The 18,547-nt window shown below is 36.1% G+C and overlaps 1 protein-coding gene across 3 annotated transcripts in view; it reads right to left on the bottom strand.

The window, feature by feature from the left end:
- Window positions 1–18,547, bottom strand: part of FNIP1 (folliculin interacting protein 1) — a 132,302-nt gene that overhangs the window by 75,839 nt on the left and 37,916 nt on the right. For all 3 annotated transcript variants that reach the window (XM_004279881.3, XM_004279882.3, XM_049707230.1), the window contains exon 2: window positions 2,360–2,486. In XM_004279881.3, coding sequence (XP_004279929.1) covers window positions 2,360–2,486 — 127 coding nt within the window. The remainder of the gene's footprint in view (window positions 1–2,359; window positions 2,487–18,547) is intronic.

Raw genomic sequence — 18,547 nt, 5'->3', positions numbered from 1 at the left:
GAAACTGTCCATTCAGATCTTCTGCCCACTTTTCAATTAGATTGTTTGTTTTTTTGCTATTGAGTTGTATGAGTTCTTCATATATTTCAGATATTAACCCCTTACCCAATACATGATTTACAAATATTTTCTCAACTTGGTAGGTTGCCTTTTCATTTTGTTGATGGTTTCCCTTGCTGTGCAGAACTATTTTAGTTTGATGTAGTCTCACTTGTTAATTTTTTATTTTGTTGCCTTTGCTTCTGGTCTCACATCCAAGATAATCATTGCAAAGACCAGTGTCAAGTAGTTTACTGCCTATGTTTTAGTCTAGGAGCTTTATGGTTTCAAGTCTTATGTTCAAGTCTTTAATCCATTTTGAGCTAGTTTTTGTGTATGGTGTTAAAAAGCGGTCTAGTTTCATTCTTTTGCATGTGGCTGCCCAGTTTTCCCAACACCATTTATTGAAGAGACTGTCCTATCCCATTGCATATTCCTTGGCTCCTTTGTTGTAAATTAACTGACCACGTATGTGTGAGTTTATTTCTGGACTCTCTACCCAAGTGATTTTTTGAAACATAAACCAGATCCCTTCAATGGCTTCCCACTACATTTAGAATATAATCTACACTTCTAACCCAGAGATCTATGAGGCCCTGAATATTCTGGCTCCTGTTCCATCTCTCTCCAATTTCATCTCTAGTTACTTCACATACTACTTTACTATCATTACAGCCAAACTGGCCTTCTTTTAGATCCTGCAATTCACTAAGCTCCTAAGTCACCCTGTAGACTGCATTTGCTGGTCCTGCTTAAAGGAATACCCATCCCCTACACCATGCCTTCAATTTCCTGAGATCTCAGGTTGAATGTCACTACCTCAGTGAGACCTTCCTAATACCCCTACAACCAAACTGATAAAAAATGGGTTCCTGGGCTTCCCTGGTGGTGCAGTGGTTGAGAGTCCGCCTGCCGATGCAGGGGACACGGGTTCGTGCCCCGGTCCGGGAAGATCCCACATGCCGTGGAGCAGTTAGGCCCGTGAGCCATGGCCCCTGAGCCTGTGCGTCCAGAGCCTGTGCTCCGCAACGGGAGAGGCCACAACAGAGAGGGGCCCGCGTACCGCAAAACAAAACAAAACAAAACAAATTTAAAAAATGGGTTCCTTCCTGTGGAATCTCATAAGAATTCTGTGTGTTTCTTTCACAGTACCCAATCACAATTTGGAATTATTTATTTATTTGTTTGTTTGTTCAATGTTCACCTCCCTAAGAATGTCTAATTGCAGGCACCAAGAGGGTAGAGACTGCTAAATCTCCAAGAGCCTAGTGCTCTGTAGATACTTAGTCATTTGTACAACCAAACAATACTTTAAGAAAAGTTTGCAATGTTTTTTTTCTTGTCAGATTGAAAAAAGTGTCCAGAGAATGGCTAAGAAATCTGAACAAAGCACAATCTCCAGAAAATTAAGAAATGTGTTACTAATCAGAAGAACATCATAAAACCTGACAATCAAAATAACTCAAAAATTAGGCAAGTACTTATTATATGACACCTAAGTAGATGATGAGGATGCTATTATAAGACAACAGACCACGTCCAATGTATCAAATTTTTCTAAGAACACAAAATCTCAAGTACAAACTCCCAAGTCTCGATAAATAGTTTGCCTATTAAAAAATAACTTTTTGTCTATTAAAAGTCAATTCTAGTTTACTGAAATGTTAGTGAAAATTGTCAGTTTAGGGAAGGAGAGAAAACACAATTCCAGGCTTCCATTTCCAGATTATAGATCCAGGCGATGGACAGTCTTTACATCTGAAAGTTTAATAGAAGTAGCAGCAGCAAAACAACAGCAATCACTTGGGTTTTCTTGGATGACCAAGTGAAAGGCCATTTGTTACTGCTAAACTAGTCATAAAATATTTCAAAATATGATGTTGAAAGTCAACAGAATAGATGTTCTTACTACTGCTGTATAGTATGGGAAAATATGATGAACTAAGGGCTACAGATTTAACTTGCTTTGTACCTTCAGACAAATAATTTCACCTCTCCAGGTCACACTTTCCACAGTCATAAGGTGAGAGGTTTGTACCAGATCCGCTTTAACAATCCCTGTAGCTCTAGCCATATCTCATAATACAAGTATATAAGTAAATACATGTCAAACTAAAATTTTCTCTGGTACTAGACCAATGCAAATAAGGCAAATGTTTTTTCCTTTAAAAATTCTCAAAACCAGTGTTCTAAATTTTAATAACATGGTAAAAATGTTTTGAACTGACAAATAAAAGTACCATAACTGAAATCTTACTCATTCCATCTTGAATTAGAATATCTGACATTAAATTTGAACCAAATCAATAATGATGCTCACCGATACTGATATGTCCTCATTTTTTCTCTTAACACTGGAGTCAAACAAGACATTTCTCCCTCGTCTTTCACAGTCTTGATATACAATTAGTCGAATTTGGCTTGGATCAAACTCTGGCAAAGGCCAACTTTAAAGAAAAATAAAGATTCATTAGAATTACTTTAATAAATATTCCACATAAACTCCCAGAAATAAAATCTATATAATGAAACCCAAAGTTGTACTACTGCTCAAGATAACACAGAAGAACTTTACATAAAATACCACCATTTAGTTTTACCATTTAGTTTAGGACTGAAAATTTACACAGCTATGACATTTTAGATTAAAAAGAAAGAATAAAATCTGTGGCAAGTATCACTCAGTGTATATAAAATATAGTCATCCCACATGAATCTAAAAATAGCTAACAATAAAAATATGTCAGTACATTTAATATAATGAAAATACATATTAATTTCCTGGCATGGACTCAGATGGCATAAGGCTAACCCAGATTTTTAAATACTTTTGTTACTTTAATATCAAAATGAAAAAACAGAAACAGCTTTCAGTTTAAATAACAGTAGCTAATTCCTTATAAAACAAAAACAAGTAAAAAAGTGATGAACAACAAAATGGGGTAGAAATCCTCATATATAGTTGGTGTGAGTGAAAATGGCATAATCTCTTTAGAGAATAGTTTTTTAAATATGTACACTAATTAGACAAATCTAGTAAAAATGAAGTTGACCCAGCAATTCCATTCCAGAAAAGTATGCCATTATACAAGAATGTTCATAGCAGCACTGTTCATAATAGCTGAAAACTGGACACTATTCATATACTTACCAACCAAATGGGTAAATATTCATCCTATGAAACACCACACAACAAACATAATGAATGAACTTCAGCTACAGGCAAAAACATAAATGGACTGTAAACAAAAGAAATTAGACAATGACACACAATGACACCCATAAACACAGTTATTGTATTTTGCCATTTATAGGAAGATTTAAATCAGGTGAAGTTTTGTCAAGGGATGAATATTTAGTTTTTAAAACTATAAGCAAAACAAAGGAAATGATGGCTTCAAAAGTTTGGAGAGTTGCTATATCTGGGAGTTAGGTGAGGGTGGTGGGGGTTATACCAGGAGGACTGGGGCAGTGATGATATTCTATTTTTTGACTTGATAATGTTTACACAGATACAGTACCCAAAGGAAAAAAAAAGAAAGTCCACTGCATTTGTTTTGTGTACATTATATTTCACAATTAAAAAGACTAATGGAGTAAGTGAGATGAGGAGGAGAGGGAAAGAGAGAAAACAATGAATTGTATGATGGAGATAAGAATCTGGTTAACTGAAGGCACTACAACATGTAGGACAGTTGCCAAGAAAGAAGAGAACTGTCGTTCCAGGAGCTGTCTGTTGTTAGGCTGAATGGTCAATTCCTCACAATTCATCAGTCACAGCTCTTGATTGCGTTCCTTCATTTCCTTAAGAGAACCTTAACCCTAACCCTATTGATGCATGTTTAAAAATCCATAACTGGCAACATAACACATCTTCATCCCAAATCTTGACAGCAAATACAATTTTAGTTTTCCTGTATTTAATCCTTAGCAAATGTCTATGAATTGATGAAAGACTTATCCTAGACATTCAAGCTAAACCAGAGATTCATCCTTAGACCACAATGATTTGCATCCCCCTGAACAGCTTTTACTAAACTGTGCTTTGATGTTATGCAAAGGAAACTATAAAAGGACAGACTGTTTTGGAATTAAAATCAGGAAGCTGGCCTCAAAGAAACCAAGAAAGAGGAGCACTTTAGAGAGGAAGAAGAAATACCACAGTTGTTACTAAAAAGCATCCACTAGCTTTAGAAACAAAGAAGTCATTGGTGACCATGGCAAGGACAGTTGTAAGGACAGAGTCCTGGGGTCAAACTGCAGAAAATTGAGGACTAAATGAGAGTAAACAGTGAGTTTAAGACAAATGTCAAGGAAAGAGAAAAAGAAAAGGAATCATGAAGTAGAGTGACAGCTATTTTGTTATTAAAAAGGACACATCTGAACATGTTTACATATTGATGACAAAGAATGTGAAGTGGAAGGGAGATGGTGACTGACAAAGTAAGGCGTCTAAGGAAGCGGATGAGGACAGGATACAGAGTACAGATGAAAGGGTTAACCTCAGAAGAAATGATAACCCCTTTGCTAGGATAAAAAGGAAGCAAACATGGACATGGATACAGAAAGATTTATAGATATGAACGTAAGGATGAGGGGACTCATGTCTAAGAGTCCTATATTCTTTGTAAAGTAGGTGAAGGAAAATAAAGGATAAGTTGTAAAATGTGGGGACAGTAGAGAGTAAAAAGAGAGCAGTCTTTGTGGCAAAAGAAAATATGTTGACTAGGAAACAAAAGATTTCTTGGAAATTCTCCCCTTTCCCCACTGGTAACCACTAGTTTGTTCGCTGTATCTGTGAGTCTGTTTCTTTTTGTTATATTCACTAGTATGTTTTATTTACACATATAAGTGATATCATACAATATTTGTCCTTCTCTGTCTGACTTACTTCATAAGCATGTGGGGTGATGAAATGTTCTGGAATTAGATAGCAGTTATGGCTGCGTAACTCTGTGACTATACTAAAAAACCACTGAACTGTATACTATACACAGGTGAATTATACAGTATGTGAAATTTATCTCAACAATAATAAAAAAGTTAGAATGCTTTGCTCCTGAACTTATCTAAGCATTTGTAAAGTATTCTCTGTTAACTCAAAACAAGATTATATGTAAAAGCTTAAATTATAAAGCTTCTAGAAAGAAACAGAGTATCTATACAATCATGGAGTACAAAGAGTTCTTTAAAAAGACACAAAAGTTATTAAGCATAAAAGAAAAATTGATAAATTGGACTTCATTAAAATTTAAAACTTGCATATCAAAAGGCAAAATTTTTTAAAAAGGCAAGCCATAAACTGGAAGAAAATATTTGCAATGTATATAAATGACAAAGGACTTGTGAACAGCCTACACAAAGAACTCCTACAAAGCAATAAGACAAACCATTCACCCAATTTTAAAATGGGTGAAAGGCTTGGGCATTTCACATAAGGAGATATATGAATGGTGAAGGAACAAAGCACATGGAGAAGATGCTAACAGTATTAATCATCAGATAAATGCAAATTAACCCTTCCACAAAAGACTAATAACATTAGTTGTTGGTAAGAATATGAAGCATGTGGAATCTTATACATTGTTGGTAGGAGTATAAAAGGGTACAACCATTTTAGAAAATTATTTGGCAGCTATGACCCAGCAATTCTTTTCATAGATACATATCCAGTAGAAATGAAAATATATGTTCAAAGACTTCCATAAAAGTGTTTCGTGCAGGGCTTCCCTGGTGGCGCAGTGGTTGAGAGTCCGCCTGCCAATGCAGGGGACACGGGTTCGTGTCCCGGTCTGGGAGGATCCCACATGCCGCGGAGCGGCTGGGCCCGTGGGCCATGGCTGCTGAGCCTGCGCGTCCGGAGCCTGTGCTCCACAACAGGAGAGGCCACAACAGTGAGAGGCCCGCATACCACAAAAAAAAAAAAAAAAAATGTTTCTTGCAGCTTTATTCCTAATGGCAAAAAACTGGGAACACCCAAATGACCATCAATGGGAGAATGGATAAACAAGCTATGATACATTCTACATTGAAATACTATGCAGAAATAACAAGGAATGAACTACTAGTCATAACATAGGTGAATTCTGGAAGAATGTTGAAAAAAATCCCGACACAAAAGCATACATATTGGTAATTCCATTTATATGTAGTTCTAGACCAGGTAAAACTAATCTATGGTGATAGAAACCAAAGCAGTGCTTGGGCAGGGGCAGGGTGTGAAGGGAAAGGACTAGAAAAGTATATGAAGGAACTTTCTGGAGTGACTGAAATGTTCTATATATCTACTAGGGTTGTAGTTAAACAAATGTATACATTTTTCAAAATTAATCAAATTATACACTTAAAAATATATGCTTTTGGGGCTTCCCTGGTGGCGCAGTGGTTAAGAATCTGCCTGCCAATGCAAGGGGCATGGGTTCAAGCCCTGGCCCGGGAAGATCCCACATGCTGCAGAGCAACTAAGCCTGTGCTCTAGAGTCCGCAAGCCACAACAACTGAGCCCATGTGCCACAACTACTGAAGCCTGCGCACCTAGAACCTGTGCTCCGCAACAAGAGAAGCCACCGCAATGAGAAGCCTGCGCACCACAACAAAGAGTAGTCCCCGCTTGCCACAACTAGAGAAAGCCTGCGCACAGCACCAAAGACCCAACACAGCCAAAAATGAATGAATGAATTAATTAATTTTTTTTAAAGTGTGCTTTTTAAGTAAATTGTACCTCAATTTTTTAAAAGGAGAGGATTGTGGGAGAAAACACTATATATATGGTATATATATAGTGTATTTACATTATAGACATCAAAACCATGGATTCACATTACAGAGATCTCACTAAAACAGAGATATTGAACATTTACCATGCTCAAAGCACAATGCCAGGCACTGGGAATATTTCTGTGCATTCATTCACTGACTTAAAAGCATTCATTAAGTATGAAAAGAAAAACATGACTGTGAAAACGTTCACAGTCTAATAGGAAGACATATAAATAATTTCATCACTGTGATACAGTCTACGACTGAGCAAACTTATAATGTAGACAAAGAGGTCTGCATAGGGAGGTCAGGTATGGACTCACTGAAGAACAATAATAAATGATACACAATGAATAATAAATAATAGCTAACAGTTATACATTATTGTATACCAGCTACTGTTCTAAGGGCATCACATACGTTAATTCATTTACCCTTCACACCACTGATTCATCGTCACAACTTTACTCCTATTTTATGCGCGAGAAAACTAAGGCATAGAGAGATTAGGTAACCTGCCCAAAATAACACAGCCAAATACATGGTAAACGGCAAAGCTGGGTTTAGATTCCAGGCAGTGTGTCTTTGGAGTCCACAACCATAACCATTACTCTGTACTATCGATTAAGTACTTAAAGCCTCTCAGCTTCAAGTTGGGAAGAAGGGTATTCTCTTTCCTGCAAGAAGAAAACATCATAGCCTGTAATTCTTAGTGACCCTAGCTCTGGAGTGTGCAGTGAAGCAACAAAAGCTACAAAGGCAGGCTGGCGCCAGATCAACACTCAGAACCATTTCACACAAACATGTAAGGACTTCACCATTCAGGCAATGAGTAAACAGAGTGTGAAATAATAGGTAACAAGATCATTTTGTGCCTTTTAGAAAATCACACTGACAGAAACTTAGAGAAATGACTAGAGAAGGAGGCCTGGAGGTAAGAATAATGTTCTAACCTGAACCAAAAAATAGCACTGAAGATAGAAAGGGACAGAGCTAGATGTTATTTAGGAGACAGAGAAAGGACTTGGGGACTGGATATGGGGAATGAGGGAAGAGGATGCCTGACTCTTAGGTTTCAGATTTGATGAAAAGAGAGAGGCAGAGAATACAGGAGGGAAAGCAAGTTTGGGATAAGAGTGTTTATAGATTGAGTTCAAGGGGTCTGTGAGACAGCTGCAGAAACACCTCTGATATTTTGATGAAAAAATGCTCTGGAGTTCAGGAGAAAGGCTTAAACTAGAGTTCTAGATACAGGAGTTATTCACACATAGTTGGTAGTGAAATTATTCAGGAAGAACACATTAATCAAAAAGAGAAAAGATATGGATAAACAACAAGACCCTACTATACAGCACAGGGAACTACATTCAATATCCTATAATAAATCCTAATGGAAAAGAATATGAAAAAGTGTGTGCATGTGTGTGTAGACACTGAATCACTTCGCTGTACACCAGAAACAACTAATGCAACATTGAAAATCAATTATACTTCAATAAAATAAATTTAAAAAAAAGAAAAGGTCAAAGAAAGGAAAGGATCAATAAACCAGAATTTTAAGACATAGCAATATTTTAAGGACAGAGAGTAGAGAAGTCACGGAAGATCAGTAAAGACAGACCACAAAATAGAAAAGAGAAAACCAATGGTAAAATATTATTTCAAAAGTCAAGGAATACGAAGATGAAAAAGGAATAATGCGCAGTGCCAAAGGCTGCAAAAAGCCAAAATTTTTATAAAGACTACAAGCATCCATGGGATTTAGCAATTTGGTGGTCTTTCGTACTCTTGCAAGAACCATTTCAGTGGAGAGTTGTGGTGGGGGTAGTTACACAGCAGTAGCAATTGATGAAGAGAAAAGAGCTGAGAAAGTAAGATGGTAAGTATTATATATACTATTCACAACGGTTTCCCTTTAAAAGGGGGAGAGAAATAATGTGACCATACAAATGATCATCTAAACTGCAGAGTTTGGGGACTTCCCTGGTGATCCAGTGGTTAAGACTCCACACTCCCAATGCAGGGGGCCTGGGTCTGATCTATGGTCAGGGAACTAGATCCTGCATACCGCAACTAAAGATCCCACATACCACAACTAAAGATCCCTCATGCTGCAACTAAGACCCAGTGCAGCCAAATAAGTCAAATAAGCCAAATAAGCCAAAAAAATATTTATTTTTTAAAAAAAAATGAGGTTATAATAATAATTAAAAAAAAAAAAAAAACTGCAGAGTTTTGAAAGTAAAAGACAGCCCTAAACACACAAGAGAAACCTGAGATTATCTTGGGCAACCAAGATCTATGGTCACCCCAGATAACTAAAGAAGAGGTGGGGCTACAAAAGGCTGTTTCTTAAAGGAAAAAGATATATAGATATAAAACATATATATATATACATATATATACATATATATATATATAATTGTTTGTATGTATGCATCTATCTATCTATCTAAAGGGAAAAGGTATATACTTAAAGATATGTATTTCCAAACTGAATGGAAGAAATCAGACAAAGCATCTAAAAGTAACCAGAGAGGAGTGTTGGACTAAGATCTCAAACAAGTTAGGACACAGCACTCTATGCAAGGCTAATGAACTACAGAAGCACTTAATGAGGCAGAAAAAAAAAAAAAAAAGACCTACAAATGAAAATTACTGCAGATAGGTGTGCAAGTAGGAGACAACAAATTGAGCATTTACATTGATTTCTGTTTTCTCTGAAAAGCAGAATCAAGAATGTATACAAGCATATATGAGATTGGTGGTCTGAACTGGGGTACAGGGATTGAGAGATAAAGGTCTGGCAAAGTCATCAAAAAATTAGGAAAAGTGCTAACCTAAGTAAAGCAAAAGCAATATCAAGCCATAGAGACGGCCCAGTTGAGTTGAAAACCACTGGCTTCTTAAGCCAATTGTCTGTTGATGGGCACATGGGTGGTTTCCATGTCTTGGCCATACTACCCCAAGCAATCTACAGATTTAATACAATCCCTATCAAAATACTTATGACATTTTTCACAGAACTGGAAGAAATAATCCTAAAATTTACATGGAACCACAAAAGACCCAGAATTGCCAAAGCAATCCTGGTGAAAAAGAGCAAAGCAGGAGGTATAACCCTTCCAGACCTCTGACTATACTACAAAGCTACAATAATCAAAACAGCATGGTACTGGCACAAAAACATAGATCAGTGAAACGGAATAGAGAGCCCAGAAATAAACCCACACACCTACGGCAAATTAATCTACAATAAAGCAGGCAAAAATATACACAGTCTCTTCAACAAGTGGTGTTGGGAAAGCTGGACAGCTATGTGTAGATCAATGAAATTAGAACATTTCCTCATACCATATACACAAATAAACTCAAAATGCTTTAAGACCTAAGTATAAGACATGACACCATAAAACTCCTAAAAGAGAACATAAGCTAAACATTCTTTGACATAAATTGTAGCAAAGTTTTCTTAGATCAGTCTTCCAATGCAAAAGAAATCAAAGCAAAAATAAACAAATGGAGCCTAATAAAACTGAAAAGCTTTTGCACTGCAAAGGAAACCATCAACTAAACAAAAAGACAACCTATGTACTGAGAGAAAATATTTGCCAACGATGCAACTAACAAGGGGTTAATATCCAAATTACACACACAGCTCAATCAACTCAGTATCAGAAAAAAACCAAACAACCCAATCAATAAATGGGCAGAAGGGGTTTCCCTGGTGGCACAGTGGTTAAGAATCCACCTGCCAATGCAGGGGACACGGGTTCAAGCCCTGGTCCTGGAAGACACCACATGCCACAGAGCAACTAAGCCCATGTGCCACAACTACTGAAGCCCGTGTGCCTAGAGCCCATGCTCCGCAACAAGAGAAGCCACTGCAATGAGAAGCCCACACACCGCAACGAAGAGTGGCCCCCGCTCACCGCAACTAGAGAAAGCCCGCACACATCAACGAATACCCAACTCAGCCAAAAATAAAAACAATAATAAAAATAAATAAATAATAAATGGGCAGAAGACCTAAATAGACATTTCTCCAAGGAAGACATACATTGCAGCAACATGGATGGACCTAGAGCTTACCATACTAAGTGATCTAAGTCAAAGAAAGACAAATAACATATGATATCACTCATATGTTGGAATCTGATTTTTAAAAATGATACAAGTGAACTTATTCACAAAATAGACGCAAACTTACAGATATCAAAAACAAACTTATGGTTACCAAAGGGGAAACATGGGGGGGAGGGAAATATCAGGAGCTTGAGATTAACATACACATACTACCATATACAAGACAGATAAGCAACAAGGACCTACTGTATAGCACAGGGAACTCTACTCAATATTCTGTGATAACCTATATGAGAAAAGAATCTGAAAAAGAATGAATACATGTATATATATAACTGAATCACTTTGCTGTACACCTGAAACTAACATAACATTGTAAATCAACTATACTCCAATAAAATAAAAAAATAAAACTTAAATTAAATTAAATAGGGTTTCCCTGGTGGCACAGTGGTTGAGAGTCCGCCTGCCAATGCAGGGGACATGGGTTCGTGCCCCAGTCCGGGAGGATCCCACATGCCGCGGAGCAGCTGGGCCTGTGAGCCATGGCCGCTGAGCCTGTGCATCCGGAGCCTGTGCTCCGCAACGGAAAAGGCCACAACAGTGAGTGGCCCGCATATCGCAAAAAAAATAAATAAAATAAATTAATTAAATAAATTTACAGGGAAAATGTAAAAAAAGAAGACATACAGATGAAAAGATGCTCACCTTCGCTAATTATTAGAGAAATGTAAATCAAACAACAATGAGGTATCACCTCACACAGGTTAGAATGGCTATTATCAAAAAGCCTACAAAAAATAAACACTGGAGAGGGTGTGGAGAAAAGGGAACCCTCCTACCCTGTTGGTGGCAATGTCAACTGGTACAGCTACTATGGAAAACATTTATGGAGGTTCCTTAAAAACCTAAAAATAGAGCTACCATGTAATCCAACAATCCCACTCTCCTGGGTATATATCTGGAAAGAAAACCCCAAAACTCTAATTCAAAAAGATACATGCACCCCAATATTCACAGCAGCACTATTTACAACAACTAAGACATGGAAAATCAAAGACTTTAGAATGATCCTTTATTAACTAGAAGCCAAACTCTGACATCTAATTCACCATATTTTCCACCTCATTGCATTGCCTCTTTTTATCAGAATTTAACTGAAGACATAATTAAGCCTAATCATTAACAGTGGTAAGCACACTATAACCATTCACAAAAACTGTCTATATACTACAGCAAAGTTATCTTCAGTATTAAGCTATTGTACTCAGCATAATATTAAACATTAGTAAGAAGACTGTTCAGTGATGAACCACAAATTATTTTGACTTTACACAGATGTTATTTATAATTTATGTCACCTTATCTGCTCTGTATGTCTTTTATCTGACACCTTCAAAGAATGTTAATGAAAAATAAACATGCTGGAATAGACATCTCCCTTTACACAATGACAGAGCAACTCAGAAGACCATATGAATTTCTATAATACATGTTACTGGCTATGAAATTAAAGCTAAATCATGCATTCTCAATGAGAGCAAGATGGCTTCCAAAGAAGCAAATTTGGTTAATGGGGGGAGAAGGGGGAAAGAAGACCAAAACCAAACTTGGGTGTTACAATGGGTGTGGCCCTCCAAAAGGCCATAATACGTAAGAAAATACACAGTATATCTATCTGTGGTATTAAAAGTTCAAGTGGGGAGGGTGGCAATTAAGGGAAAAAATGTCTAAAAAAAAGCTCTCTAGCCGGATAATAATGTTAAAAAAAAAAAAGACTGAGAAACACCAGACTAAACACTAGTTTGTATCTCAACACATTACCTAAATAAGATATTTTCACTTCAACTTTAATAATCTCTTACTAAACAGTATATTCAGCAAACCTATGGATTTTAACTTCATTCATTCAATAATTATTTGTACAGTGCCTACTATGTACCTGGCACTATGTTAGTTGTTCTCTCCTGAGCCTTATCCTCACTGGTGTCTCAGTGAAATGGAAACATGCAAGATGATGAAGACCAACTCTGAGAAAACATTAACAACCTGTCCTCTTGCGAGAAATGGAGAGAGCAGCCCAGTTTCAAAAGCTATGCATGTATTGATAGATTAATTGCCTCAGTACTGGAAAACATTTTGAATTTGATAAAGGATAAATTACTGGGGAAGGAAGGAAACAATGGTGCAAGGAAGAAAGAGAAGGAAGAATGCTAAATTAGGCTACAAGTGACAAGCAAAAAGCTTTCCAAACCTAACACCGACATGCCAAGAACTGGTCACCATCAGAACCTCAAAGCACCAGAGCCAAAAGTACCAGAGCCAACTGGAGAAACATTTTCTGTACATGGGGAAAGTGATCTGAGTTTTTTAAAACCTGCAGACAGATTTTGCTTTAGAAAACACTGCTGCTAACTAGCCAATGTTTAAATATATCTCCTGAAAGCAAAGTATATAAGTCTTACAATGCTTTTTAGTTTAGATAACATTTTAATTTTTTGGTCCCCTGATGGAGAAATAACATTCACTATTCCCTCTGTAAAACACACTGACCAGCAAAGGACTGGCAAACGAATGCATATTTACATGCTTTAAGCTGAAAATAAAATGTTACAATGTATACAATAAATTCCTCACTTCAACTGACTTTTCCACTAAACTCTAAGTCCCAATTGTATCAGATAAGAGAGCTTCTTATTTTCCTTTTGATATATTTACTGTGCATTTAAAAAAATAATCATTGTGAACATATGGTCTATATCAGCAATTCCCAATCATTCTAGTAAAAGGACACCTTTTTAATGTTAAAAAATTTTAGCATCCAGTAACTGAGAAAATGACTGAAAGCTACTATAAATTCAATATAGTATTAATAAAAGAACATAAATACACGTGAATTACATATGCATCAGACAACTGCTTACTCAGTTTATAGACAGTACTCAATGTTTTTGTAGAGTTAAGGACCCAATATGATAACTCTACCCCAAATCAAGGGTTGAAAGACCTAATGTCAGAATATATACAAAATTAGAGGAACCATATACAGAAAATAATAGGAACCATAAAATACATGTAAACGTTACATTACAGAAAGTTTTTAAAGAATGGAAAATATTGATCACTATTCAGAGTATTACTGCATTTCTGCTAGGAGTCACACAACTAAAGAAGTGCTTAAAATAATTAATTTTCTTGGGTACATAGGATCACCAGTGACAAGGTGCTGTTATTGCACCAATTTTGTTTTCAATATAATTTAACTGATTTTGTAAACAGTGGAAATTCCTCCCAGATTAACAACTTGTTAATCATTTTAGTTTATATTTTGTTTTGGCTTTTCATGTTTCAATATCTTCCTGAATACTATAGTTAGAAGCTGAGAGAGAAATATAACAGAACTTCAATTAATTCACTGAACAAATGAGTGAATGAGTGACTATTTCAGGAGATACCATTTTAATGCTGGAAGCCTACATTATAGACTTTATGTAGAGTAATTATTTCTGTATCTAAGGAATTATAATCCTCTAACCTGACTGAAAAATAATCCCATGATTTATTTATTAACCTCAGTTCCAAAGAATTTAGGTATCAATTTAGGTCTTTTTCTTCTCAGAACAATCTTAATTTTCATATAGGCTGCTAACAGCTAATGATTCTTCTCCAACTACATTTTAATAAACTAAATATTATAATAAAACTAGTTAATCTTTATTTTTTAAATTTGTATTTATTTATTTAGGTTATGCTGGGTCTTCGTTGCAGTGCACGGGCTTCTCTAGTTGTGGCATGCGGGCTTCCCTAGTTGTGGCACCCAGGCTCTAGAGCATGTGGGCTCAGCAGTTGCGGTGCATGGGCTCTCTAGCTGTGGCATGTGGGATTCTTAGTTCCCCAACCAGGGATCGAACCCAGGCCCCCTATATTGGGAACGTGGAGTCTTAACCACTGGACCACCAGGGAAGTCCCAAAACTAGTTAATCTTTAATATTTTAATTATTTTCGGTCATACTAAGTTCAGTTATACCCAGAATATTAATGAAATCCTAATGACTGTCATTTACATTTCTATGACAAGTATAGTCAGCTACTTGGCTATAGGATTACTATCTTCATTTAATCAAATTAGGTAATACATATGAAAAAATACATTTCTATGACAAGTATAGTCAGCTACTTGGCTATAGGATTACTATCTTCATTTAATCAAATTAGGTAATACATGTGAAAAATACCGTAAGATAAAAATATAAATTATTACCAGCATTAGGTAAAATCCCCAAATCCATTTATACTTATCCCATAATCTAACATGTATAAAATAATATGCACAAAGTAAAATTTACATAAAGTATTTCAGAGAAGGAAAAGTGACAATGTATAACATGAATTCTTTGTGAAATGGAACCTCAGCAACAGCAAATTTCCATACCATGAGAGGATACCATGTTATCCATATCTGCTATCATATTTTACTTAGTATTTTTCAGCAACACCTAGGCCCAACTGAAATACACCTGACCTATGTGGTTTTTAACTTTCTGACATTAATTCTACATACCTGAGAACTTAAACTGCAGTGAAACACTGGAAGAATGTTTAAAAGAGCTAAAACAATTGAGAGAGCCAGTATCCATGTTGTTCAACTGGGTTACACATATTGAAAAAGTATTTTTAAATATTTTTAATCCTACTTTCATAGTAGGATTTATTTAAAATATAAAATCAATGTAGCTTAGTCTAAATTCACTACTAATTCAAATCATTTAATTCTAGTCATAAATGTGTGGCGACACACAATTAAGATGTTTACAAGAGCATCAAAAATACTACCAGATAGGGCTTCCCTGGTGGCGCAGTGGTTGAGAGTCCGCCTGCCGATGCTGGGGACGCGAGTTTGTGCCCCGGTCCAGGAAGATCCCACATGCCGCGGAGCGGCTGGACCCGTGAGCCATGGCCACTGAGCCTGCGCGTCCGGAGCCTGTGCTCCGCAACGGGAGAGGCCACAACAGTGAGAGGCCCGCGTACCGCAAAAAAAAAACAAAAAAACTACAAGATAAATTCAGGTCTATATCAGTAAAATTAAAGAATAACATCAACTATAAAATAACTGGATTATAATCAATAAGCTGACTAATACAATGTCAAGTTTTCAATTTAAATTTTATTTATAAATATGTATATGAGATAAACAAAAGTACACTGCTCTTCAAATAGCTGTATTGAGCACTCCTACATACACATGAGAAAGAAGAGCAGTAAATGACAGAGTAAGACACACATAACGCCCAGACTAAAATGTACTATTTATAAATTAGAAACTTTAAAATAATGAGTACCACCTGCTCAAAACATTCTCAAGCCCTTCTAATTAAATTTATAACCATAACTTTAATCAATTATTCATAAAATAAGTCTATCTAAAATCGCAGCATTAACATTGTTACATCACTAAATTTATAACTAGATTTGGGCTGATTTTGACATTAACAACATTTGAAAATAAAATCTTAAGCTGTATGTTAGTAGCATCTCTATTTCTCTTAAGCAATTCTGCTTTTCAAAATCCCTAAAAACTCCAGTTATGTACAACTGCCAACCCAGGTTAATAATAGCAATGAACCATATTCATCTGAAACCACAAGACTGTCAGGTGACATACCAAGAAGCCTGAATTTAACTCAAATAAAAGCCTCTCCATGCTGCAATGCAAAAAGGCTTAATCCTAGCAACAAGGCCATGGGACACTGGGAGCTTTTAAGAAATCTACTGCCAATGACAAAATCTATTTTTTGCAAAAGGTCCATCTATCCAGTCCTACCATTTCATAAGTGACATCCTGTTCTTTTGTTTCACCAAAGAATCTGGGATTTTTACAGAAACAAATTATGACTGACTACTTTTCAATTCCTTTATCTCTTCTACTAAAAATATATGATTAAAGAAAATCAACCTGAGTATTCTATAAACCAAGTGCCGTCCTGGCAAGTGGTACAGACTAGGAATGCCAACTTGTTTTAAGGGTTCTTTAACTCAAAAAGGGCAGGTCCTAGGCAGAGTACTCAGGCAACCATAGCTAGAACCCAACTCTTTAACAACCCCCATCTATGAGGAACTCAGGGTCATCTAATAAACAAGAAAACAGAATAGCGCCTTTGTCAACTTCCCTGTGTCCCAACTCTGTCATTTCAAACAAGTACACACACACACACACACACACACATTCTTAAAAGCCACAAGTTTGTGTTCTACCCAGATGACACACAACTAAAAAGCAGGCCCTAATGATCACAGGACCCAGAAAGGTCAATATGAAAATTGGTTCACAAATCTGAACTCTACGTTGAATTCACATAGACAAGTCTAACACAAAATACTACCTTTGAAGTTATAAACTTCAATACATCTATCAAGTTACATTACTTGGTTGGTTCATGAAAAAGAAACATTTCAGCTTGCTTTAAAAACACTGTCTTTCTCTGGGTTTTTGCATTTTAACATATATCAGCATATTCTTCCAGAAAACATGGAGGGTGCATCTGTGTATTATGGTGATGTGACAAATGCAGTAAGTAACAGAAATGCCTTAATATAATGAGCTATTAAACCAAATCCTAACAGACAATATGCTAAAACCAAGAATCATTCCCCACATCCAACATGACAGAAACAGAATGGGCTCTCAATAAGCCAAACTTGGATTTAAATCCCAACTCTGCCACATACTGACTGTGAGCTTAGAAAAGTGTCTTAACTTTCTAGTCCTCAGATTCCTCATCTATAAGACAGGACTATCTCTTTGATTAGTATAGGGAGAGTGTTTTATCTCAACACTTAAAACACTGTCACACAGATCAAGATTTCAATAAACATTTGGTGAATTACTGACACTGTTACTAGAAGTATCTCTTCCAAGTACAATGCCTTCTTGTCCTAGTTATAAAAACTATAACTTTATTTTAATTGTAATACTTTATAATTAATTCTAATAGTCCTGGTACTTGTTAAAGATATATAAAATCTGCCACAGTGGTTCTAGAGCTTCACCACAATTCATTAGGCAGAAACTTTTAAAATCCATCTTTCATGTGTGGGGGGCAGGGGATATATGGGAAATTTCTGTACCTTCCATTCAATTTTGCTGGGACCTAAAATTGCTCTAAAAACTTAAGTTTATTTTTTTCAGTTATATTTATATATTTTTTCAAATTATTTTCCATTATAGGTCATTATAAGATATTGAATATAGCTCCCCATGCTATACAGTAAATCCTTGTTGTTTATCTATTTTACAGTAGTGTGCATCTGTTAATTCCATACTCCTAATTTATCCTCCCGACCCTTCCCCTTTGGTAACCATAAGTTTGTTTTTCTACGTCTGTGAGTCTGTTTCTGTTTTGTAAATAGATTCATTTGTTTTATTTTTGAGATTCCACCCAGAAGTGATATCATACAGTATCTGCCTTTTTCTGTCTGACTTATTTCACTTAAAACGTAAGTCTGTTTTTAAAAATCTATCTTTTTTTTTAACACCTTTATTGGAGTATAATTGCTTTACAATGGTGTGTTAGTTTCTGCTTTATAACAAAGTGAATCAGCTATACATATACATATATCCCCATATCTCTTCCCTCTTGCGTCTCCCTCCCACCCTCCCTATCCC

Source organism: Orcinus orca, chromosome 3, assembly GCF_937001465.1.
Source record: "Orcinus orca chromosome 3, mOrcOrc1.1, whole genome shotgun sequence".
In the NCBI taxonomy this organism is placed as follows: Eukaryota; Metazoa; Chordata; class Mammalia; order Artiodactyla; family Delphinidae; genus Orcinus; species Orcinus orca.
This window is presented reverse-complemented; position numbering and strand designations above follow the sequence as displayed.